The following is a 22319-nucleotide window of genomic DNA, read 5'->3' on the forward strand; positions in this document are numbered from 1 at the left end:
TTTTAGCGCTGTGGGTTCTCATACCAGCTAGAGCAGCAGAAGTACGAACTATTGCGCTGCCTTCTACTGCAACGATTGAGGATTGGCCCCCGACGAGCACCGTCCAGACTTCACATCCAGATTGGGACGACGCAGAATGTGGAGGGATTGATCGAAGCGATGCTCATACTACGACGCACGGTGGTTTAGGAGGCGTGTTCGGCAGACGAACGTGGAACTGGTGTCCAGCTGGCGTGGACAGCTGTACACACGGCCACTGCTGCTCCGACGAGCATAGGATATGTTGTAGGATGTCGTGTTGTTATCATCCCAAGTACGTACTTATTTTTTCATTCAATCACCCTCTCTCTTCAGGAATCTCACTAACCCGCCTCCTTCTTGTGCATCGACGTCACTACCTCTCTCTTGTGTGTATCAATCCCTCGTGTGTGCTCTACCGCGGAACACCAGGCGCTCGTGTCGAACCTTCAAACACCCACCACCAGACGCGTGCTGCATCCCAGGACAAAGCTGCGGACCTCTTCTGGAGAGTGCGGTTCTGAACGGCGGCGATACGGAGGGAACGAGGCACGAGGGGTTGTCGATGAGCGATAAGATTGCGCTGGGCGTTGGCATTGGGATTGGGTTGCCGGGTGCTATTGTGGCGATCGCGTCGATGGCGAAGTGGTGCAGTCCAGGATGACACTCGTGGAGGTCGAATGCCGAGTGCAGTGTACCACCATCTTCAAGTTATTATTGTTCCTGTCAGTTCCCTTTCTTTCGCGCGTGGAAAGCGTGTTACTACCTTTGATAATTTGCATTTTACCTCTTCGATCATTAGCTCTCGTCCTCCTTTATGTAAATGCTTGCCCACTTCTCAAAGAACGAATCCAGTCTCTCAAAAAATACGAATCCAGTCTCTCTCTCTCTCTCAAAAAAAAAAAAAAAAAAAAAAAAAAAAAAAAAAAAAAAGCGGACCCAATCTTTCAGAAAACAAATCGGGTCTCGAAAAAACGGATTCATGTTCGAGAGATTCAAGTCACATAATAACTACATTCCTAAACGCCTGCAAACACCGTAAAATAACCTTCCTCGTCTCCAAATCTACCATACCCAGCTCTTTATACCTCTCCACCCTTCCCCCTCCATTCCCTCCAACCCCTCCACCCCCACCTCCTCCACCCTCTCTTCCCCCCAACCCACCCCCACCCCCACCACCCAACGGAGGCACAAACCTCATCACCCTCATCCTCCCCGGATACCCCCCACCCCTCATCGCATCCACAAACCCACTCGTCACAGGTACGCGATAGAAGACGGGCGCGGAGGCGTACATGATTATGGCGGGGATGTACAATCCTGGGTAGGGAGGGAGGCCGGCGTTGGAGCGCCGGACGTTGGTTTGGGCGAAGGCGGCGATGGATTGGGCTATTAGCCGGGGTTCGGGGTTGGAGCTTAGGAAGGAGGACTTGAGGGATGGGTATTTATTTAATTAGAGGGGTGCATGAGGTAGAGGGGTGTTATTCGGGAGAGGGACGTTATTCATTAGAGGGGTGTGAGGTAGGTGAGGGGGTGGGTAATAATCCGATGACGGGTGAGGTGAGAAGTTGAGCGATGCCGAGTCGAGTTGCAAGTCAAAAGTCGAGTTAGATGAGGACAGTGTGGGCGAGGGTTAATTGGATGGTACGTACCCGACAGTCGTAGACGATTAAGTATATCTGGTGTTTATCCGCGACGACTAGGTTTAGTTTGGCTTTGACGTTTCCACCGGGCATCGGGAGGGTCGTTTCGACTCCGCGGAGGATGGCGCGTCCACCACTCCCTCCTCCTCCTCCAGTCCCTCCGCCAAGTCCTCCTCCTCCTCCCTCACCACCACCGTCTCTGCGCCTCTGTATCTGTATCTGCCTCCTTCCACCACCATGGCTCTGTGAATACCCACTACTCTGCGAACGACTTTGATCAAACTCCATCAAACCCAAAAGAAAAGACATGAGATCCAAGACGCGGTTCGTAGTGGAAGACCACGTTCCCGTCGGCGTCCCACCACCACCCCCACCCCCATCCCTCCCCTTCCCGTTCTCGATAAACTCCAAATACCGAAAGAATTTCCTCACATCCTCCGCATTCTCGCCATCCTCCGCATCCTTGCCATTCTCCCAAGACGGACACGACGCATTCTCCCAAATCTCCTTGGGTACCAAAGGCGGAACAGGCCCACCCTCCAGATCCTCCATGTTCCTATTGAGAATAGCAGCGGCGCCCACGTCCTCGATGTGGATGTTGAACGAGATGAGCTCGCCCGAGGTCCAATCGGAAGTGGGTGTGGCGAGGTTTTGGGTCACACTTGACATCGCCTATCGCCTATCGACTATCGACTTTGGTTTGGAACGATCATGCGGGGCGGTGTGTTGGTGGTTGGTGTTGGTGTGTGTTGAGTGAGTGGAAAGGGGAAGTCGTGGAAAGGAGTCGTTGTGGAAAGGAGTCGGGGGTGGGCTTGGATAAGGCTGAGGTCTGAGGATGGAACAAAGGAACAGGAACGTTATGTGTCGGACTCGGTCTCAGTTTGGGCGCTAACTTCTTACTCAAGTCCGTCCGTCCGTGCGCAGTGACGTCATCGATTTTTCCGTGAGAGGGCTCGTGGTACTTGTGCATGAAAAAGAAGTAGAAACAGAAAAGAGAATGACAGGCAGAGCAAGCAGCAATGGGCTAAAAAAGGAAGAAAAAAAAGAAGAAAAAAAAAAAGGAAGAAAATAGAAAGAAGAAAATGGTGAACCCCAATTGACAATCTCTCTGTCTGGGAGTCGAACCCAGCTTTCGCGCGGCCAAGGAAGAAGGAACTTTCTTTCGTCCACACAGGCATGACAGGCGCGTGTACTAACCGATATACTAACAGAGAGTTAATTTTGGGCCGTTATGGGTATGTGTACTCACTCTATCAGCTATGGCTTGGAAGGAACGACCAGAGCTGGACCAGAGCATACGATCAAGAACGTTGTTCACCACAAGTCCCAAGAAGCCGTTAACGTCGGTTGACACGAACTAAATTCGAAAAATCAAGCGTCACAACCAACCCACGACGAGCAAATATGAAGTGTTACAACAACGAAAGATTTTCCTTCTTTTTTAAAATTACAAGAGAGGGCAAATAAATAGGATATACGTATCATACTTTATACTACCAAACCCACACCAAACACAGGCGCTTTGCTTAGTGCTCGCTGACGAACACAGCAGCCATACCCATACCACTACCAATACACATCGAAGTAACAAACACCCGTCCACCAGTCTGCTTCGCCACACTCAAGCCAGTCGCAACCTGTCGTGCACCAGTGCATCCAAGGGGGTGGCCAATAGCAATCGCACCACCATTAATGTTGACTTTCTCATAGGGGATCTTCAAGTGCTGCACTGACATGACAGCCTGCGACGCGAACGCCTCGTTGATCTCGTAGAAGTCGACGTCGTCGGGGGTGATGCCGGCCACTTGGAGGACGCGGGGGATGGCGAAGGCGGGGCCGATACCCATGACGCGTGGGGGCACGCCGACGACGGAGGAGGTGACGAACTTGCCGAGGATGGGGAGGCCGAGGCGCTTGGCGACGGAGCGGCGAGCGAGGAGGACGGCGGCGGCACCGTCGGAGACTTGCGAGGCGTTACCTATACACCAGTTAGAGGCGGATGTCGAGGAGGAAGAAAGAGGAGAGAGACGCACCAGCATGGGTAGTTCCATCCTTCTTGAACGCAGGCTTCAACTTGGAGAGACTCTCCTTGGTAACACCATCCCGAACACCGTCATCGTGGTCGACCACGATCTCGCGCTCCTGCTCAGTCTTGGGGTCGACCCACTTGGCGGTGATAGGGACGATCTCCTCCTTGAACTTGCCCTCCTTCTGGGCCTTGGCGGCGCGCTGGAAGGAGATGGCGGCGAACTCGTCTTGGACGGCGCGGGTGATGCCGTAGTCGGCGGCGACGTTTTCAGAGGTGATGCCCATGGGCAGGAGGCAGTCCTCGGCGTCGGGGTTGGAGAGGACCTCGTTCGAGTATTCGCCCATGGCGCCGGCTCCGTAGCCGTTGGTCATCGACTCGACACCAGCACCTGAAACAAGGCGTCAGCGACGTTCACGATGGTCAACGTGACGAGAATAGGAGAAAAAGACTCACCAATACCAATGTCAATCTGACCGGCCTTGATCTCGTTCGCAATCTGGGTGATGGCGGTCAAGCCAGAGGAGCACTGTCGGTTGACGGTGTTGATCGAGGTTTCGATGGGGATGCCAGCGTGGAGGGCGGCCATGCGGGCAGCGGTCGCACCACCGCCCGGGGGGAGGACGTTGCCGACGGAGATGTCCTCGATGAGCTTGGGGTCGAGCGAGACCTTGCTGTAGGCGGCGCGCAGGACGTGCGAGAGGAGCAGCTCGGGCTTGGTGTCCTTGAATCCACCTTTGCGACCCTGCAAAAGACGAGATGAGGTTAGAAATTGAGAGAGATAAGATGGAGAGGGAGGAATGCTGACCTTGGTGATGGCTGAACGAACAGCGGAGACGATGACGACGTCGTCGTCGTTCTTCTGGAGAAGACGAGACTTGGCAGCAGAGGTGGAAGCTTGAGTCGACATGGTGTTACGAAGGGATGTGGTGGTGGTGGTGGTGGATGAGGAAAGACAAAACCTCGAAGCGCTCAGCCCGTGCTTTTTAAGGCTCCCTCCGCAATCCGGGTATAACACTAACAATCACATGTCATCCAACCCCACCCTTCCTTCCTCTTCCCTCCAAACAGCTCCAAACGAACAAACGGCTACCTGGAACTCGACTAGAAGCCGGGTTGCTTCCGTCGAGGGGGTGTGTTGACGTTCATGGACCGGTACGAGGGTGGATAGTAGCCGATGAGGGGGGTCAGTCTGGGGTTAGGAGGTCGTTTCTGGGGAACAAGACTGGGGTTCGGCGTTCGGCGATGTTGGCTTGCGCGAGGCACAGCCACCGCTCCGGAAATGAAATCCGCCCTCGTTCGAGGGGTGCGGGGTTTTCACATGGACGAGATCTGGGCGTCTATTTTGCTTTGGAGTATCAAGTGAAACTGGGATGGGCGTTTATACATAGCGGTTCCTTTTATTGACTCTTGAGGTACTTTGAAGTGCGTGATGGTGTCTCTTCTTGTCGTATTGATTATTTCCTTCGAAGCCGTCGTTATGCCCAAATTTAGAATGCGACGACTGGAATCACAAGACAGAATTCGATTGGGTCCTTGGAAGCTCATGATAAACGCGCACATACTATACTTCTCCATGGGCGTACCAGCCCACGTATACACCCTCTCTCTTCGACGCGTTACTCAACTCTGACCAACCTGCATTCCAACTGACCACAACCGGAATGATACACGACGCTCCCTCTCATGATCATACGATGGACGCCCGACCCACCTTCCAAGCTCCTGGTGCTTAACACCCAACTCTCTGTTAGTATATCGGTTAGTACACGCGCCTGTCATCGCATATCATGTTATTGGCCGCGCGAAAGCTGGGTTCGACTCCCAGACAGAGAGATACAGCCTTCGGATGTTTCATTTTTTCCCCCTTATTCTATCATAATAGTATAGTACTCTTTGTTGTTTTTGTTGCCTTTTTCATCCACAAGTACGACGAGCTCTATGTATTTGAGTCTGTAGACAGGGAGAGATACATGGATGGTAGGTAGTACGTCGTCTCTGATCACACGGCTGATAAGTAATCGATATCGAATCTCGATACCCACACGGCTGATAAGTAATCGATACTACCCCGGCACGGCTACTAGCAATCGATTCCACACGACCTACTAGTAATACTCGTAGACCAGTCTAATAAACGTACGGAACCAACTTGTAGGGTACCTTCCTCACGTACTCTTTCCATTCGTCGCCAAACTCCTTTGCGAGGAGGTCTTCCTCCTCTTTGGTGCCGGCGCAGAGACCGAGGGTGGCTGCTGCGATGGCGAGTGTGAAGGTGTAGAGGAGGGTTTGGAGTATGAGAGGGGGGATGGTTATTTGACCTCCGAGTACGTATACTAGTCCCTGCAGTCGTCCTTCCGAGCCCAGGAGTACTAGTGTTCCGCCAAGTCCTTGGAGCGCTCCTTTGATGCTCTCTCCGAGTCCACCGAGTCCACTAAGACTCGGAGTAAGGCTGTCCAGAGACAAAACCAGCCCCTCATCCAAAATCCCACTCCCCCTCACCCACCCCCCTTCCGCAAACACGCACAAGAATCCGCTGAGGATGATGAGGACGAAAGCGGGGTAGCTGGGGTGTCGGACGACGGAGTACGGCCCGGATGTGATGAGTTTTTGGGCGGGGAAGGTGGATAGTTGGAAGACGAAGAAGGGGCCGAGGGTTTTGTAGCAGTAAAGGCGGAGGAGGGAGGAGAGGTGCAGGAGGAGGGTGGGGAGGAGGAAGGAGAGGGGGAGGGTGGGTTGTGGTGGTGGTGTTGTGGATGATTGAGAGGCGGTCAGGATGGAGTAAACCTCTAAGAGGGATACCGCCGCGAAGAGATACTACGTAAAACAAAACTCCCACATTAGTTTCCAGATTTACGTTGAGGAATTAGGAAGTGGAGGAGGATGGGAAGGTAGAGACGAACCTTGTACCAGCTGTACACCCTCAATCGGAGATGGAAGAGGTTGTATATCGGACCGCGTAGGGCGCGTTGCTTGGGTGCCTTCGAGGGGTTGGGGTTCGGGTCTGTTAGGGTTAGGTAGACGAAGAGGGAGTTGAGGAGGAGGAGGAGGGGTTTGAGGAGGGTGGGGGTGAGGAGGGTGGGGTTGAGCGTCATATTGGAATTGGGAGTTGCTTTTGTGGGTTCGTTATCTATATGCTGTGCGATTTTGTCGCTCGTGCGGGATTGGCGTGAAGGGTCGTGAGGTGGAATCGTGCGACGTTGGAGGGTTCGTCAGGTCAAGATAGTCGTTGTGTCGATGTCGTGTCGGTGTCAACTGAGAAAGGCTCTTTGATTGGAAGAACCGCTCTTGGGTTACGACACGCACTCTAGGTACCGGTGGTGCGCTGTACTTCGTCTCTTTACCGCCTACGCTTCGAATTTATAGGAAAATCGATCGACTTATCAGTGCCCAGTACGTACGTACCGTCGGAGGTCGGGCATTGTGCAGACCCTGAGGCGAGACCACCGAACTACGTACGTACGGCTATCCGAGGTGGCTGTTGACACCGGTGAAAGGAGGCGAAGGTTCAGGAAAAGTTCAGGTTGTCAAAGGTCTGACTGTTAGCTTGTGGTTAGAAGTTAAAGCGATGAGCATGATGGCCAAGCTGTGAAGCTTTGAAGGGAGCGGATGGAGGGGGAGCAGGTGTGAAAGGTGGCGCTGCGATCTTTCCCTTCGAGGGGCCTTCAGAAGCTGGGAGATGAAGGCTTGAGGCTTGAGGGTCCTCTACGTGCTATTACAAGGATGACTGAAGACGGATGTATCATCTTCAAGCCCTTTGTGCTTGACTTTGCTCGCAATTCATAAGTAGTTTAGGAGAATCTCGCACTAAATAGGAAGTGGTACGCGTACATATTCGGAGAGTGATCATTGTCCAAAGCGAATCGCGCAACGAACGCGCCAATGAGTGGTTTAGGGTCGGAGGTGTCTTGTCATCGAGACTCTACACGTTGCGAAATCGCCTGTAATAGCCCCCTATGGATGGATCTGCGCTACCGTGCGATGACCCATCTACGCTTCATTCAAGTCTTGATCCTTCAACTCGGCACCTCTCTTTCGCTTGCTCCTCCGTCTGCGAAGAGTAGCTATAGGGTGTGTACTATACCGATGACGAAGCGCTGTCTGTTCGTGTGCTCGATCCCGATCGAGTCCGACTCGGCTCTGCATGAGTGAAAACAATGGGTCTTGACACCGTACTAGCAAGGCTTGAAGCGACGGTGTCTTCGTGCCGAGTGAAAAATCGTCCACTCGTGACTCTGAAGATCATCATCTGAGACGACAAGGTCCAGTAAACGATTGGACAATAATAAATCTTCCTGATAATGATGAGACAATGTCACTTGGGATTCATGGACTTACCACCAAACTGAAATAAACATACGATCCATTTTGAGTCGTTCCAAACGACGTAGCACCTGTACATCTATGGTATAATTTCCATTTTCCGATTAGAGAGGAAGAGGATGAGTCCGTAGATTGACATTAGGAGTTGGAAGCCTGGGATTTTATGTTCGCTAGTGTGTGTGTGGTGTGGGGTAGGGGCTAAGCAGGACACGGTCGAGGCTCGGAAGGGATGGAACTTACCTAGTGCTGGAACCTGAATGGCGATACCGCCGTAGGTGCATCCCGCGTATACACTATGTCGAGGTCTCGAGCACATTCCTCAGGAGCAGCGAGCATACTTTCAAGATTCTTAGTCGGTTCAAAGCTTAGCTATCGCTATCCTTGTCAATCTTTATACTCGAATGACTTCCGCGCTGCACGTCCCAACTCATGAACGGAAGTGAGATTGAATAGCGACTCTGGCGTTCATCACGAAGATGGTGGAACAGCTTTTTTATATTTGGTAATCCGAGACGAAACGCCATTGCGCCTCCTGGTTCCAGAGTGAGGATGATTTTGGGGAATCGTACTTACCTCTAAGTTGAGATAGGCTCTTTGTTGGATTCGATAGTCGCCCGACGAGATCCTCCCTTTTATTTCGTCGGGCTTGAAATACTTCCGAGGGACGATCATGATTCAAGTGAATTGCCTTTTTCTTCTGTCTCGCGGATTCCTGTCCTTGATTGCTGCAAGTGATCGCAATTTCGTGCTATCAGCGCCCATCGGTCAAGCTTCAATCCATGGGTTGAAAATGGACGAACGACGTTGATCCCCACGCTCGAGAACCAAACGAGTGTTACTTTTCGCCTCTGTACTTGAAGTCATAGCGCGAGGCGAAGATGGTCAGTGAATGAGGCTGAGTTAGAAAGTGGCGAATAGACCTTGTGAACGAGTTCAAGAGACACGCAGGATTGGCTGTGGAACAAAAGCCAGAATAAATATTCATTTTATACACCATATTCACATCGTCTTCTTATCCCCTATTCCATCTGTACCTCCACCACCATCACTCCTAACGCCGATGAGTTCTTGCTTCCACCGACGCTCCAGCCTCCGACCAGCGCTTAGCAAGTCCAGGTGTTATCCCTAGGCGTAGGCTGGCCAACGATGTCGTACTGTCCACCGGGGATAGGCTCGCCCAAGCACTCGGAGAGGGTGACGGCCTTGAGACCACGCTGGTTGGCCCAGTTGGCAATCCAGGGACCGAGCTGTTGGGCGGTGGATTGGAGAGCGTCGTGAGCGAGGGGGATGATCTTGGGATCGCGGTTGTTGTTGAGCGCGTTGAATTTGGCTTGGGAGGTTTGGACGGAGACGTCTGCAGGGAAGGGTCAGCGAATGTTGGGAGGGAGGGAAGGAACATGGGGTTTGGTGTGATCCACGAGCGAGGAACGAAGGAAGAAGTGAAGTCGAAAGTACGAAAAAATGAAAGAGGTACGCACTGTTCCAATCTTCGGTGTCCAAGTTCCAGGTGACGGTCTTGTACCTCAAGCTCCTCATGATGTTGAGCAAGTTCTGGTTCTGAGCGCCATAAGGTGGGCGGAACCACTTGGGACGAATACCGAGGATCTTCTGGAGAGCAGTCTCGAGGCGAGTCATTTCGTTGCGGACGTTGGACTCGGACTGGCCCGAGAGGTTGGCGTGCGACCAGGTGTGCGAGGCGATTTGGTGACCCGAGTTGTAAGCCCTGTGGTACGAAACAAACGGGGAGTCGCTCAGCGATGAACGGAGGGAAAGGAAATATGTACGTACTTCTTGAGAACATCGGCGTAGTCGTAGATGCAGCCGTACATCCTTCCAACGACGAAGAAGGTGGCCTTGACGCCAGCGCGATCGAGCGAGTCGATCAAGCCAGAGGTCCAGGTGTAGGGACCGTCATCAAAGGTGATGGCGATGGTGTTTGGGACGCTGCATCCGGTGACGAGGGTGCCGAAGGGGAGTTCGGTACCGCCTTGCGTGGGGGCGGGGTTATTGGGGGTGGTCGTGGCGGCGGGGGGAGGAGGGGTGACGACGGGAGGGGGCTGGGTCGTCACTGGTGGTGCGGGATTGTTGGATCCTGGGAGACATTGGTGGTACCAGTCGTTGAGGACGGTGCAGGTGTAACCTGATACGCAGGATGTGGAGCCGCTCCAGCCTTGGCCACCGCACTGGCCTACAGTCGAGGGTGAGCAACGATAGGTTCAACGAGAAAGAGAAGAAGTACCGTAAGGTCCAGATTGGGCAGACGCGAACGAGGCGAGGAGAAGAGCGAAGAATGGCGCTGACTTATAGTTCATCGCGTACGAAGACGAAGAAAATGAACGATGGGTTGGTTTGCTCCTTGAAAAACGAAGCCTCGAGAGATTTTATACGAGGAACCCTTCGGTGCTGAGCCATTTACCGAATTTTGACCGTGGGCGAGCCATGTGGGGTAAGTGGAGATGATCGTCGTGGGGAAAGAGCGGTCTCGCGACGGTTGATGACCAGATTCGGCGTCCTAGATGGTTGTTTTGCAGAGCTTTTGGACGGGGAATATCTCCGTTGTCCCCCTGTACGGAGAAATGCTAAATGCCATGTGGGTGCCATGCAATGTGGGGTATAGGTGACCCGGAGAAGCTGGACGTGTGCTCGAGCTTAGATGAGCGCTGTTGTGGTGGATACGTCACTTGACCCGAGGGAGAAACTCGAGGTGAAATCATTGAATCGCGACAAGTGGCAAATGACCGTATTTCTAATCTTCGTGATCGTCTAAGTTGCTCATTCGAACCAGTCAGAGAAGAGAACAAAGTTATCGAAGAAGCGAAGCTCGAGATATTGCCTCACAGATGAGAGACGACTTGTCCACGGTCAGAGGACGGCCGAATTTTGGGAATTTGGTTTCACATTTGGTCCCCGAGATGAGATACAGATTTCAAGGCCGAAATGCAGTCGAAGAGCGAAAGAGAAACTTCGTGAGAACGACGATTGTTGGATCCGGTATTTGACTTTGTGTAATTTTCACGGTGTTGCCAAACAGATCCTTCGCCAAAGCGCTATGATCGCACTGCGATGGACCTTGATTATGACCACGACTACCGCTGTGTAGCAACTTCTCTTGTTTTATCCATTCCATCATCCCAGGTTGAATCTGGGGTCAAGTAGCCACAATCGTCGCCCCATGTCTTTCCATTCCAGAGCCCTACGTCGAATTTCCAAGTTCACTCATTTTTGTTCACACAGCGCACACCTTCCCGTCGGCGCCTGGTCCATAGAATGGAGAAGTTCATCAGATTGACTTGTTTCCAAACTCCTGACCTGTGTTATCTACTCTAGGACTCTTTCCTTTACCTCGCCCCGACCATCTCTTCTCGCGTCTGTGACCGGACCGCTCTGACTCTCTGCATCCGCTCTTCTTTCACATCGGAAAAATAGGTTCGATCACTTGGTTCGTCCCTGCAGCTCTGTTCTCTGGTTTCTAACGGCGTCAACTTGAATATCAGGCTGTTGTTTCAATACATCGTCTATCCGATGCTCGTCATTGAAGCACATTCTCTCTGCTCACCCCGGTTTTGTATTGAACCTCTGGCTGAGCTGTCCTTGGCCGTCGTACTCGCATCGGATGCGATTCAATCATGACCAATCGGATGCAGAATCCTTGGGAGCGTTTCTGCAACTGAATGACCTCGCGTAAACCTCTGTAAGATGGGGTTAATCCTGATCTCCGATGGTCGACTCCGATTCCTTCTTGTTGACAGCTCTCGCCGATTCCGAAATGGTTGAAAGGCTTCCTCCTGGGGTAGAAAGGTTGTTTCTCCCATCTTCGTTCTGAGGACGATTCTCGTCCCATACAGCGCTGGCCTCAACTGCGTCGCTTTATGGAAGACTCGACAGCTTGGTCATCGCACGTTCACCTTGTTCGAGGTCGATTGTAGAGAGAAGGCCAGAGACGGTGCGACGACTTTCCTTTCTGGTGAGGATGACGACTCAACTGGGGTCTGTGTTTTGTCACGAGTTCAGGGAAGGACGCACAGTTGACAGCGATGAAGAGGCGGGAGAAAGATCAAGATGATACAAGTATATCTTCTGTGGTTCTTTGAGGAGCTCGATGTACTTCTCGGACGAGTTGGAGACCACCCCACTCGCCATATCGGCGCGATCTACTGGCCAAATACCATCCTGGTTGCGCTTAGCACCTATGGATGACACCCGGATTCTAGCCCGCTACTCTCGTTTCTTGAGTTCTCCTCGAGCGAGTCGAGCGCTGGACCCACAACGCTGCTTCGTTACCCAAGTGCGAAGTCGCGGTTATGTCACCCGTTCGAACCGTATCAGGCGTGCCATCTCGAAGTTGGACTGTCCCTTCTTCTCGGAGAATCGCCTGGAGTAATTCCAGCTCAGGTGCTTATATGGGCGCGTCGATGGGGTGAAAGGAAAGTGCGGTAGAGGCTCCCTCTAATACCATTGAGCAGGTACGCTCTACTACGAAATTCCGGTCTTGGTTGTAATCCATTAATGAAAGTTTCCAGCGCAGCTGGTTTTCAAGCATGAAAACGACACGTAGCCTTCTCGCTCTCTGTCTCGGGGTTCTGTACCCCCTCCAGGCGGTTGCTGAGTGTACGCTCACCTACGCCCAGCTCCAAGCGATTACCGCCGACTACGTCAACTCACGTCTCACTGGTTCCTTGACATCCCCTGATCTGACGACCGCCACTTACACCGAGAATTTCCTCCCTTCCACCATCCAACGCAGTATCTTCGCCTCTCCCCTTCGTGTCGACTACAACCGTAGCTTGCACGACACCACCTCGTGTGCTACGTACACTGAAATGGTCGTCACCGACCCTCGCCATCCATACGTTATCGGAACCCAGATCAGGGTTGATAATACGACTGGAGAGGTGGTGAAGGTTGAGAGTCTGATCACCGATCAAGGTGATTGGTTGTTCAACGCCACGGGTACAAAGATGTATGCGGAGAGGGAGGACTGGTTCACGATTCCCGTTGGGAGGCGCGATACGCGAGAGGCAATCCAAGCCGCTGCGGACGCCTACCTCGACCTCTGGAAAGACAAGACGGTCGTCGTACCGTGGGGTACACCGTGTAACCGTCTCGAGGGTGGTATCTACACCGGAAATGGATCACCCAACGACTCGTGCAATGTGGGAGTACCGTCGAGGATTGTGGAGATGCCGGATAGGAGGTATGTGATTGATGAGACGTTGGGAGCGGTCGATGTGTTTGTGAGGATTGGGAATTGTAGGACGAGTAGGCCGGATAGTCATGAGTTTAGGTTGGAGGATGGGAAGATGAGGTATATTCATACGATGACGGTGATGGACCCGACGTGCCCTGGGTTGCCGAGTCAGGCTTGTGAGTGTAGGAGTAGGATCAGGGGATAATCGATGGGTGATCGCACGTCTCGTAACCGTTTGTACTTCGGGTAGTTTCAATGGCGAATAATAAGTAAAGCTCCTGGCGAGAACAAAGTGATGGGTCGCCCCCCTTCCGGCTTCCCGGGATTGTCTTCGAGGGAAGATCTTCCGAGAACGGATTTGACGATTGACCTCATGGGCTCTGGGAGAGTAGCCAATGACCCCATGGGCTCTAATCTCCCAGCCTCGACGTGAGGCAGGCTGTAGCTCGGGACAGATTCCATCCAATAGCATGCATAATTTCACCATAAAGTATATTGAATGAATGGAGTGTCGAACGAAGGTCGTCTGGGAATGTACCACTGCATCGTGGTTGACCAAGGGCCAAGGCTATGAACATCACCGTGCCGAATTGACAGTTTAAACAAAGAGGGCCAAATTGGAGCATATCTTTCCCAAGAGGTCCAACGGATTAGTATACAAAAGACCCACGCATCGGTGCCCACGCATGCTACTTTGCTTCGGTAGCCAGTTATCGGTAGTTAGAACAATCATCAGTCGAGTCCTTGCCTCGAAAGAACCATGTTCACGTCATCTGTAATCGTCCTCATCTTTTACTTGTCCTAAACGACGCTAGATCATCGGGTGTTTAGTGCTCTCTACGTCGTATAAAAGCGCTTGTGTTGAATAGCAAGACACAGAAACTCCTCAATCGCTCTATTAGTTGCAGTTCACAATGCTCTACTACTTCAGGTCTCCGCTGTTCATTTCTCTCGCTCTTACAGGTGTCGCGGTGGCTCAGTTCGAGTTCCCCTGCCCACCAGTCCTTCCTTCATACCCAGAATACCCATTTGGCTGTGTTGTTGGGACGTGTAGCGTGCCCAACACAGTTGCGATCACGTTCAACGGCGGTCCCTCTCAATTTACTTCTTCTGTGGTCGACATCCTCAATAAACATAACATGAAGGCCACCTTCTTCGTCACTGGGAAGAAGGATGGCCAGTGCATCTACGACTACGCCGACGCAGTCATCAAGTGCGTTCACCATCGTATTTCTCGTTCCTTCCTAACTCACCTATGACGGTCATGTCTTTCAGAGCGGATGATGCGGGTCATCAAATTGGCTCATATACCTGGGGCCACTTGAATCTCACCGACTCAACTCGTGATGAAATACTCGAGGACGATGCGAAGTTCCGGGACGCCATGCGCAAAATCTTGGGCAAACGATTTCGATGGATGCGACCCCCTTATGGCGCTCTGAATAGAGACGTGCGGGAAACTTTGGTTTCGAGGGGCATCCGGTACAAGATTGCGCATTGGAGTCATGATACGCAAGACGAGAGTGAGTTTCTATCTCGGTATTGAAACATTCGTCGGTGCCTAATGGAATGATTCCATCTCCAGGTCTTTCTGTCGAAGCTATCAAGGCCAAATTCAATGAACTTCCCGATGATCCAATGGTTGTTGTTATGGCGAACGACTGGATCAAGTCTACCGCTGAGGAACTCATGCCCTGGATCGTCGAGTGGGTTCAGAAGCGTGGGCTGAGAGCTGTGACGCTCTCGGAGTGTACAGGAGAGGCTATTCCTGGGTCAATGTACGATTGGGCGATCAATGGGCCGACGCCTCGAGATGAGACTTGGGTCTGTGATTAAAGCGACACTGTCGCTGAAAGCCTCTACCTTATACATTCTTATCTGTTCTTTAAATAGCAACTAAATCACGCTGAGCTTACTCTATGCGACATACCGATGGAAGTTTCTGCAGCACCTTACGTGTTGGATACTCTTTGGCGATGCGCCCTCTTACTTTGTCCGCGTCAGAAGTCGACGTAAGGTCAGGTGCAAGTCAAAATGGAGGATCGGGGGCAAAGAAGCAGCAACGACGCTGGCTATTGTACAATAATCTCAACACATTGAGAGGGAAACATCGTTGCCTACACGTATCAAAACACGAAGGGAATGATCCTGTAAGGTACCCTCTTCGTGTAGCCTCGCCACTCATCCTTGAACTCCCTCTCCAATAACTCTTCCTCCTTCTCAATACCAACGATTAATCCTACAGTTGTTGCGGCGACGCTGCCTATCATCAGACCCACTCCTATCCTTCCCGCTTCACACGCCAGTAGGCCACTACTGAAGAACAAAGAGCCTTCGGCCAATAGGTTGAGGCAAGCGCCGGTGAGTATGAAAAGGAGTGCAAAGTAGCTTGGATGCCGGACAATGCAGTAGGGGCCGTGTTGGATTAATTTGTGGGCGGGATAGATGTGAAGGTTGAAGACGAAGAACGGGCCCATGACGTTGAAGCAATAAAGTCGAAGAGCGGAGAAAATGTGGATGACGGCAGAATGCTCAAAATCTCGAGGAGCGAGGCGGTTATGTAGATGTACTGTCGGGGAACTCAACAACGGAGGGATATACAAAAAGGAAGATAGGGTTACCTTGAAATAGTCGTACACCTCAATTCGTTTCAAGAGTAGCTCTGCGAACCAGGGTCGTCGTACTTTCTGCCGTGGAAGCTTGGACGGCTTCCGATTGGGGTCTGTCAATATTTTGTATACCAGCAGCGAGTTAGCCAGGAGGAAAGAGGTTTTTAGCAAGGGAGTATACATGGCCATGGAGAATGGTTCGACGCTGTGGAGCCGCTACCCTGTCACCCCATGCGCAGTCGTTTTTATACTTGTTAGGGTGTTCGATAGCTGATGATTGATCGAAGCGTTACTACATGTACGTCTATCCATCATACCGGGAAAGTTTATTGAGCAGCCACCCCAATGAACTACAGTATTCGCAGAATTTGAAACGATTGGTTCATCGGACCATGAGATGGGAGCGATTCATGCCTCCTGCAGTTGATTTCCCTGCCAATCGCCCGACCTTAGCTCAGTTGGAAGAGCGCAAGACTGTAATTGGTGAACCGAGGTCATCTTGATGTCGCCTGTTCGAGCCAGGCAGGTCGGAATGAAGGGATTTTTTTTTTCGATCGCGCCTCTCAAACCATGGTGCAATAGTTAGGGTGTCCAAGAACCGTCGAGCGTACCGTTACGAAGGTGTTTTCCAAGGATTTGACGGAAAAGACATTCACAATCGCTTTCTTTCTTCGCACCTGCATTGGAATGCCACTTGAATGAAACAACGCCAAATAAACAATGCGATCGCTCTACCTGCGGCGGGTATGGATAATGGCGTGGACGCTCAACACCACTCAATCGTCGAAGATGCTGGGGTCATGAAACGGTGGGTCTCGTGAATTATTCATCCTGTGTGGAGCTAACGGAGCGAAGATTAAAGTCGAAGTTGGTGAACGTGTGCAAATACGGCGTCAAACACCGCTTCCCTCGTGGCGAAACGTGGTTTGGAAGCTCACCCTCGGCACCAAGAGTTTAAGCGCAATTGAATCGCGCTTTCCGAGCGCTATGATCGTATATTCATCTCAATTGCTAGCACCTTGCTCTGGCTATACCTCGACCAGGAGAGGGCGAGAATAGCCCACCTAGTCGAGTTCGTACCGCGCTACACGGAACCCATCCCTTTTCTTATCCGACGTATCACAGACCTTTATCCTAACTACCGTAGCGTTCCCTGGATAGAGCATCGAGAGAGGAGTACCAGATGGGTGAAGGGCGGCTCGAAGGCACTAGCCACAAGCCCAGTAGGTCCTTGCAATCACACAGTCGATGTCAGCTAATCGCTCGTCCTAGAGGAAAATTTCCCAAATAAGGGGCGTTTCTTTCGTTTATCCGCCGTCGTTCTCAGCGCGGTAGGAAGGGTGATCTTGTGCGTCGCTCGAGCGCAGAGGAAATATTCGAACTACAAGCCCAAAACCCGCCAGGAAAGTATCGTATTCAATGTAATCCGAGCCTTCGCCTTGAAGGAGGCTGGGAGAACAAGAGCGCTACCGGCGAATTCAATAGACGGAAGGATCCCGAATACGGTGAATAGAGCTCGGTGCCTTTCAGATCCTTCAACTCGAGAAACTGACGGATGGACTTTGTTAGGTGCTCAAGCCTTCTGTCCCCCACATTTCGCCTTCTTAACGCTGTCACATCCCATCAATTACACCGAATATACCTAAGCCAGTGTTCGGAATCGCACGAGACGCTCGAGTCTTCTTCTCGCGTGGCATCTCACCATCCTTCGAATGTTCCAGGAACCCTCACAGCACTTCCCCAGAACACGGCATTGATATAGGGAGTTCGAGGTATGTGTATCGACATGTAATTGACGTTACTTCGAAAATGATATTATATCCACAGAATGTATCACACCTGGAGGATCATATGAGCCGATCGAAGCGTCCGTTGCAGGTTTGGTCTTGGGAGGTGAGCAGGTGCGGCCTATTTATCGGGTCGAGGGCTGGAAGGACGTCCTCGAGTTCGGACCCGCCACTTTCCATCCCCCATCTTCCCTATCGCACGTACCACTCGCAGAGCTCCATCGAGGAGATGGCTTTGAGCGAAGCAGAACTCGCAGCCCAAGCGCTGGCGATGGACAAAGCCGAGCAGGTTTACATGCTCATTTCGTTCTTTCTGGAGGTAAGTACCCTGGCGCGCTCGATAACGACTATCGCTCACATTTGATTGTTCTAGGCAGTCATCTACGGTGGGGTTGGGCGATTGTCTCCCAAGGCGTCGAAAGCTAATCACCGATATCTATTTCGTTAGGTGTATACGTGATTCTGTTCGTAGGAGCGGTGCACCTCATGCTAAGAGATGGATCGAAGGGAGGGCGGGGTGGAAAGGTACGTCCTCAATTAGTCGCATCGTGTGAGATGTCTAACTCGTTCATTGGTAGTTCTTCCTCTTCTCCATGTTCGTGATGTTCGCATTGACGACTGTGTACACTGGTACGTCTTTGGATTATTGGAGCCTCACCCGAACACTAATCCATTCCATAGCTATCAACGTGTATCGGTTCGTTCGTGCTTATGCACAGAACTTCGACAACACGATGTTGCCGGTGTACTACTTTCGGGACTTCACGGCTTGGGATAACTTTTCCTATGTCATTATCATCATCATACTCGTGCTTCACGCCGACGTTCTCGTTGTACGTCTCCCTCTAGTTATCAGACTTGTGTCCGTAGTCACCAGGCTCTACCTCCCACAGATTTATCGCTGCTTCGTCATTTGGGGAGGTAACTATTACGTGATCGCGGTACCGACTGTGCTATTACTGTTCAGTATCGGTACGTTCTGCGCTTCGTTCTACTGTTCAGTTCAAGGTTCTAACCCCTCAAACCTGGTAGCTATTAACGCGATCGCCATAACCTGGTTCAGCAACCCCGCCGCTATGGACCACGCGCTCGCCATCAAGTTCTTCATGATGATTTACCCGGTCAACCTCGCTCAGAACTGTCTGACGACGGGCCTGATTGCCTTCAAGATCTGGAAACAGCATCGGTTCTCCCAGAAGGCAGGACTGCGACAGTCGGGCGGACTTCCTCTGATGACTGTGGCTCGAATTATCATCGAGAGCGCTTCGATATATACCCTTCAGCAGCTCGTTCTTTTGGTACTGCATATGCTGAACCATAGAGCGCAAGTCATCATCCATGCGACGATGGTTCCTAGCGTTGGTGCGTGTGGTCCCCTTTTATATTGTATGAGCTGTAGCTGACGAATAATGCAGGCATTGTCTTCGTTCTCATCGCGATTCGCACTCATATCGCAAGGTCGGACGCTCCGAAAGCAACGCTCGTTGTTCCCTCGTATCTTCGAGGCGAAAGTCCAACCGATGAGCGTCCCTCGTCGAGCGTTGGCGTCTTGACGATGATCATGTCCGATTCCGACATCGAGCGCGGCTTCGACGCTGTTTGCGAGAAAGACTCCAAAGAGTCGTGTCAAGGTTCGGTTATAGACGACGAAAAATCGGCCATTACGCTCCGAAACAGTGTTCCTCCGTCACCTGTCTAAATGTCTCCCTTTTTCGACTTACAGCGCCTCTGATGTAGCCTTAGAATTTCGCTTTCGAGTTGTAGCATTTCCGGTGACTCGCACCACTCTTGTATTTCTAGTTTGTTTCTTTTCTTGTTGTATCTCGCACCCAATGTATCATAGTTTCTTCGTTCCTTTTCTTGGGATTGAATCGCACAGAAATGGTATCAGCGCGCTGCGCATAGATGTCCCATTACAGCACACACAGAGCGTCGGGACTCGGGGCGCTCTTCCTCACACAACCACTCAACGGGCGTCGGCATACACGTACCGCCACATGAAACGCCATCAGCTTTGAAAACAAACAACGCCAATCTCCACACGCCTTCGTTCTTTCAGCGTTTAGCTTTACTACGCCCTTCTCCTCATCGTTCCTGTCCAATGCTCAGTTACCTGGTCCGATTCCCACCTGCAGATGCATCGATACAGATCGCACAACCTGCGCCTATGCAACCCAGACTATCCAGTACCACGTCATCCAGGCGTCGCGGGACCGCAGAAAGACGAATATTTTGTTGCGAAGACTGTATATTCTGAATTTGAACGAGAAGATTAAACCTAATATTATGTTCCAAAAAACATGGCCATGTTTAATGTACGACGTCGTACCATCGTCCCCCGTGGGAAAATGATGTCATCGTACATTCATCGTACCATCGTACAAAAAAAGGTAATTTTTTCGGTAAATCGTACACTTCATCGTACCAATGTACGATGTTAGGGTCTCGAACATCCACCCACATCCACCCACAACCCACCAGCCTTGACCCACACTCCCCGCACAGTCTCACATGATCTCCCGCATGATCCCGCACATCCCCACACTCGCCATCACCTCTCCGCATCCCACATTCCCATATCTCCGCAACCCTTCCCTCCGCACTCCCACATGCTCCGCAGTCGATCCGCATGCGGAGTTTACGGGCGCTAGGCACTCCGCTCCGCATTTATGCGGAGCGCCGCCGGTACGACACGGCCCGCAACTGAGGGCCGGTGCGGACCGTGCGGAGAAACCTCGTAACCGCCCTCTAGGCGCCCAGACTCTGCATGTGACCTCTTATACTTCCTTATGACTCCCTTCCTTGCTTTGCTATTGTTCTTTGGAATCGTCTTACTCATCTTCTTCGCATTCCGCGGTATTCCGCATTTCTTATGACTCAGTTCTTTCTCTTGTCCCAGACTTATCCCAGAGTATATCCAGAGTATCTACAGATATATAAGCTAGCTAGATTTCTGTAGTAGATACTCATCCGGAATCTCGAATCAGACTTATACAGAACTTCCCCTCTGTCCAGTCTTGAGCCTTTAGGCTTGCTAGAGCTTTCCGCATACTCCGCATATCCGCACAGTGCTCCTGATTCCGCACCAGACCCTGTCATTCCCATGCATGAGAGTAGGAATATCCTGCCCAAACCCATGCATGGGATAGGACGTATCCAACCCAGGCCTTTGCCTAGGACCATGCATGGGATTCCAAACTGCTTTTTATAGCCATTCCGAGATCTGGAATACGATCTCACAGATCCATACACCTTCCCATCGGGATACTTGCCTTAAAATATTTTTTTTGAGTTGCTGTTAGGTAGGTTATTTTTAGAATGTCATCCGATTTATCAAGAAATGAATCCAACCTTAGAAAGCTTTGTTTTGACAAAAGATACAGTCTAAACAAATGAGAGGGAGGCTTATTTTCTCTGAAAGGAGACACCTTTGTTAAACAGAGGGAAAACATAGGTGAAAACCCTGTTTTTTCTTCCGAAAGCGCCTGCAACAGCTCAGAGAAGCGCCCATGGATATGTTTTAGGCCTGCCGAGAAAGCCGAGATCAACCACGCGCCGAGAACGGACAATGCCGAGAGCGATCAAAAATCCTGGTCGTAAAACATTCCGTTCCATTTACCCTCTTCCTGTGCTCGACAAATCACAAAAAAATGTTCACAATTCTCAGAATAATTGGTTTTGTAAGATGGTTGGTTGCATTTTTCGTTCTGTATGTCATATAGTAAAAATCAGACGAAGTCTTGAATGGCGTTGGTACTTGCCTATAATTTCCGCTAGTTTCTCTATTCTCAAGCATGGATCCATCATCCTCGTCGAGTTTCTCAGTCCATACTGCTCCGTTTGGCGTGATACTGGGCTTGAAACTTAGGGGGAATCGTACGCAGTTGTGCTACGTGCTAGCTGAAGCAGGTCACAGGGTATCTATCCCATTTGGTTCGCTTTTTCCGCAAATTTGACTGTCAGATTGTTCAGGTTGTAGCGCGAGCTGCATAGCGTTGTCGTGCTCGAGAGTCGGTGAGTACTTAGTACTCCATTCTCGCTTTTCTATGGATCAACTACTACGCATGTACCTATCCATCCTGCCCCGCTATTACAGATTCATTGTTTTTCTTTTATCCCTTTTCTAGTGCGGTGTTGCAATGAAAAACGATAATATTTTGGCATTCCCAACAACGCTTCAACGCGTAGAATAAATGTGCAAAATTCTAAGGTAATCGGACTAAAAACGAGCCCGTAATTTGGGTTGTAACATATCTAATAACATACATTCTATGACATCTCATTGACTTCCCATCTATTATTAGACACAGGGAAGCAGCTATCGACCGTCATTTAGGTACCTTCTCAGATGTCAAAGGCCGTCAACCTATGACAGCTGGCAGGAAGAAGCAGAAGCACACCTTTTTACATACGGAAGGGTACCAGGGTGAGTCCTTCTCCATGCATGGATTCCGGTAGGATGTATCCTATCCTCCATGTATGAATATGACAGGGTCGACTCGATTCCGCTCCGCAAGGCTCTCTCCTCTCTCTACTCGTCTTCCGCCGCAAGGCGCGTCTCTCTCTCCCTCTCCTCCCCTCTCCTTTCGGGTTGGACCATATACCACCAGCGTGGGCACAACGCAATACGTTGAGGCCAAGGTCCCTTCGACTCCGCAGACTCCGCAGTTCCGTAGAGTCTAACAGTAGATTCCGGATCCGCACGCTGTGGTATGCGCACCAGGA

General features: G+C 51.3%; 9 protein-coding genes and 3 non-coding genes across 12 annotated transcripts; 5 read left to right on the forward strand and 7 right to left on the reverse strand.

Annotated features, from left to right (window-relative positions):
• Positions 1-1018: 1018 nt before the first annotated feature.
• Positions 1019-2330, reverse strand: CC1G_14922 (hypothetical protein; the record flags this gene model as incomplete). Its single annotated transcript, XM_002910898.1, has 2 exons — positions 1019-1447; positions 1671-2330. The coding sequence occupies 2 exons, from the start codon at positions 2328-2330 to the stop codon at positions 1019-1021; spliced, it is 1089 nt and encodes a 362-aa protein (XP_002910944.1).
• A 435-nt stretch (positions 2331-2765) lies between these two features.
• Positions 2766-2875, reverse strand: CC1G_20160. Its single transcript has one exon. It is a non-coding gene; the product is annotated as a tRNA-Asp (tRNA).
• A 192-nt stretch (positions 2876-3067) lies between these two features.
• CC1G_12895 (acetyl-CoA acetyl transferase) lies at positions 3068-4632 on the reverse strand. Its single transcript, XM_001831868.2, has 4 exons — positions 4496-4632; positions 4144-4432; positions 3695-4078; positions 3068-3639 (listed from the first exon to the last, which is right to left on the reverse strand). Exons 1-4 carry the CDS (start codon positions 4595-4597, stop codon positions 3188-3190), a joined length of 1227 nt encoding a protein of 408 aa, XP_001831920.1. The 5' UTR covers positions 4598-4632; the 3' UTR covers positions 3068-3187.
• A 799-nt stretch (positions 4633-5431) lies between these two features.
• On the forward strand, positions 5432-5523 carry CC1G_20161. Its single transcript has one exon. It is a non-coding gene; the product is annotated as a tRNA-Asp (tRNA).
• A 294-nt stretch (positions 5524-5817) lies between these two features.
• Positions 5818-6782, reverse strand: CC1G_12896 (hypothetical protein; the record flags this gene model as incomplete). The annotated part of the gene is made up of 2 exons (XM_001831869.1): positions 5818-6504; positions 6591-6782. 2 exons carry the CDS (start codon positions 6780-6782, stop codon positions 5818-5820), a joined length of 879 nt encoding a protein of 292 aa, XP_001831921.1.
• Positions 6783-6813: 31 nt separating this feature from the next.
• CC1G_14923 (hypothetical protein) lies at positions 6814-7109 on the reverse strand (the record flags this gene model as incomplete). Its single annotated transcript, XM_002910899.1, has 3 exons — positions 6814-6942; positions 6994-7039; positions 7093-7109. The coding sequence occupies 3 exons, from the start codon at positions 7107-7109 to the stop codon at positions 6814-6816; spliced, it is 192 nt and encodes a 63-aa protein (XP_002910945.1).
• Positions 7110-9113: 2004 nt separating this feature from the next.
• Positions 9114-10451, reverse strand: CC1G_12897 (carbohydrate deacetylase; the record flags this gene model as incomplete). The annotated part of the gene is made up of 4 exons (XM_001831870.2): positions 9114-9364; positions 9489-9733; positions 9799-10198; positions 10427-10451. The coding sequence occupies 4 exons, from the start codon at positions 10449-10451 to the stop codon at positions 9114-9116; spliced, it is 921 nt and encodes a 306-aa protein (XP_001831922.2).
• A 1860-nt stretch (positions 10452-12311) lies between these two features.
• On the forward strand, positions 12312-13631 carry CC1G_14924 (hypothetical protein; the record flags this gene model as incomplete). Its single annotated transcript, XM_002910900.1, has 4 exons — positions 12312-12338; positions 12435-12473; positions 12639-13204; positions 13469-13631. The coding sequence occupies 4 exons, from the start codon at positions 12312-12314 to the stop codon at positions 13629-13631; spliced, it is 795 nt and encodes a 264-aa protein (XP_002910946.1).
• Positions 13632-14112: 481 nt separating this feature from the next.
• On the forward strand, positions 14113-15034 carry CC1G_14925 (chitin deacetylase; the record flags this gene model as incomplete). Its single annotated transcript, XM_002910901.1, has 3 exons — positions 14113-14411; positions 14474-14721; positions 14784-15034. 3 exons carry the CDS (start codon positions 14113-14115, stop codon positions 15032-15034), a joined length of 798 nt encoding a protein of 265 aa, XP_002910947.1.
• Positions 15035-15324: 290 nt separating this feature from the next.
• CC1G_14926 (hypothetical protein) lies at positions 15325-15675 on the reverse strand (the record flags this gene model as incomplete). Its single annotated transcript, XM_002910902.1, has 1 exon — positions 15325-15675. One exon carries the CDS (start codon positions 15673-15675, stop codon positions 15325-15327), a length of 351 nt encoding a protein of 116 aa, XP_002910948.1.
• Positions 15676-16250: 575 nt separating this feature from the next.
• On the forward strand, positions 16251-16339 carry CC1G_20162. The gene has a single exon. It is a non-coding gene; the product is annotated as a tRNA-Tyr (tRNA).
• A 1319-nt stretch (positions 16340-17658) lies between these two features.
• CC1G_12899 (hypothetical protein) lies at positions 17659-19293 on the forward strand (the record flags this gene model as incomplete). Its single annotated transcript, XM_001831872.2, has 8 exons — positions 17659-17913; positions 17968-17980; positions 18043-18119; positions 18173-18224; positions 18276-18427; positions 18488-18566; positions 18627-18956; positions 19010-19293. The coding sequence occupies 8 exons, from the start codon at positions 17659-17661 to the stop codon at positions 19291-19293; spliced, it is 1242 nt and encodes a 413-aa protein (XP_001831924.2).
• Positions 19294-22319: the final 3026 nt, after the last annotated feature.

This window comes from Coprinopsis cinerea, assembly GCF_000182895.1.
Source record: "Coprinopsis cinerea okayama7#130 chromosome 7 map unlocalized cont3.7, whole genome shotgun sequence".
NCBI lineage: Eukaryota > Fungi > Basidiomycota > Agaricomycetes > Agaricales > Psathyrellaceae > Coprinopsis > Coprinopsis cinerea.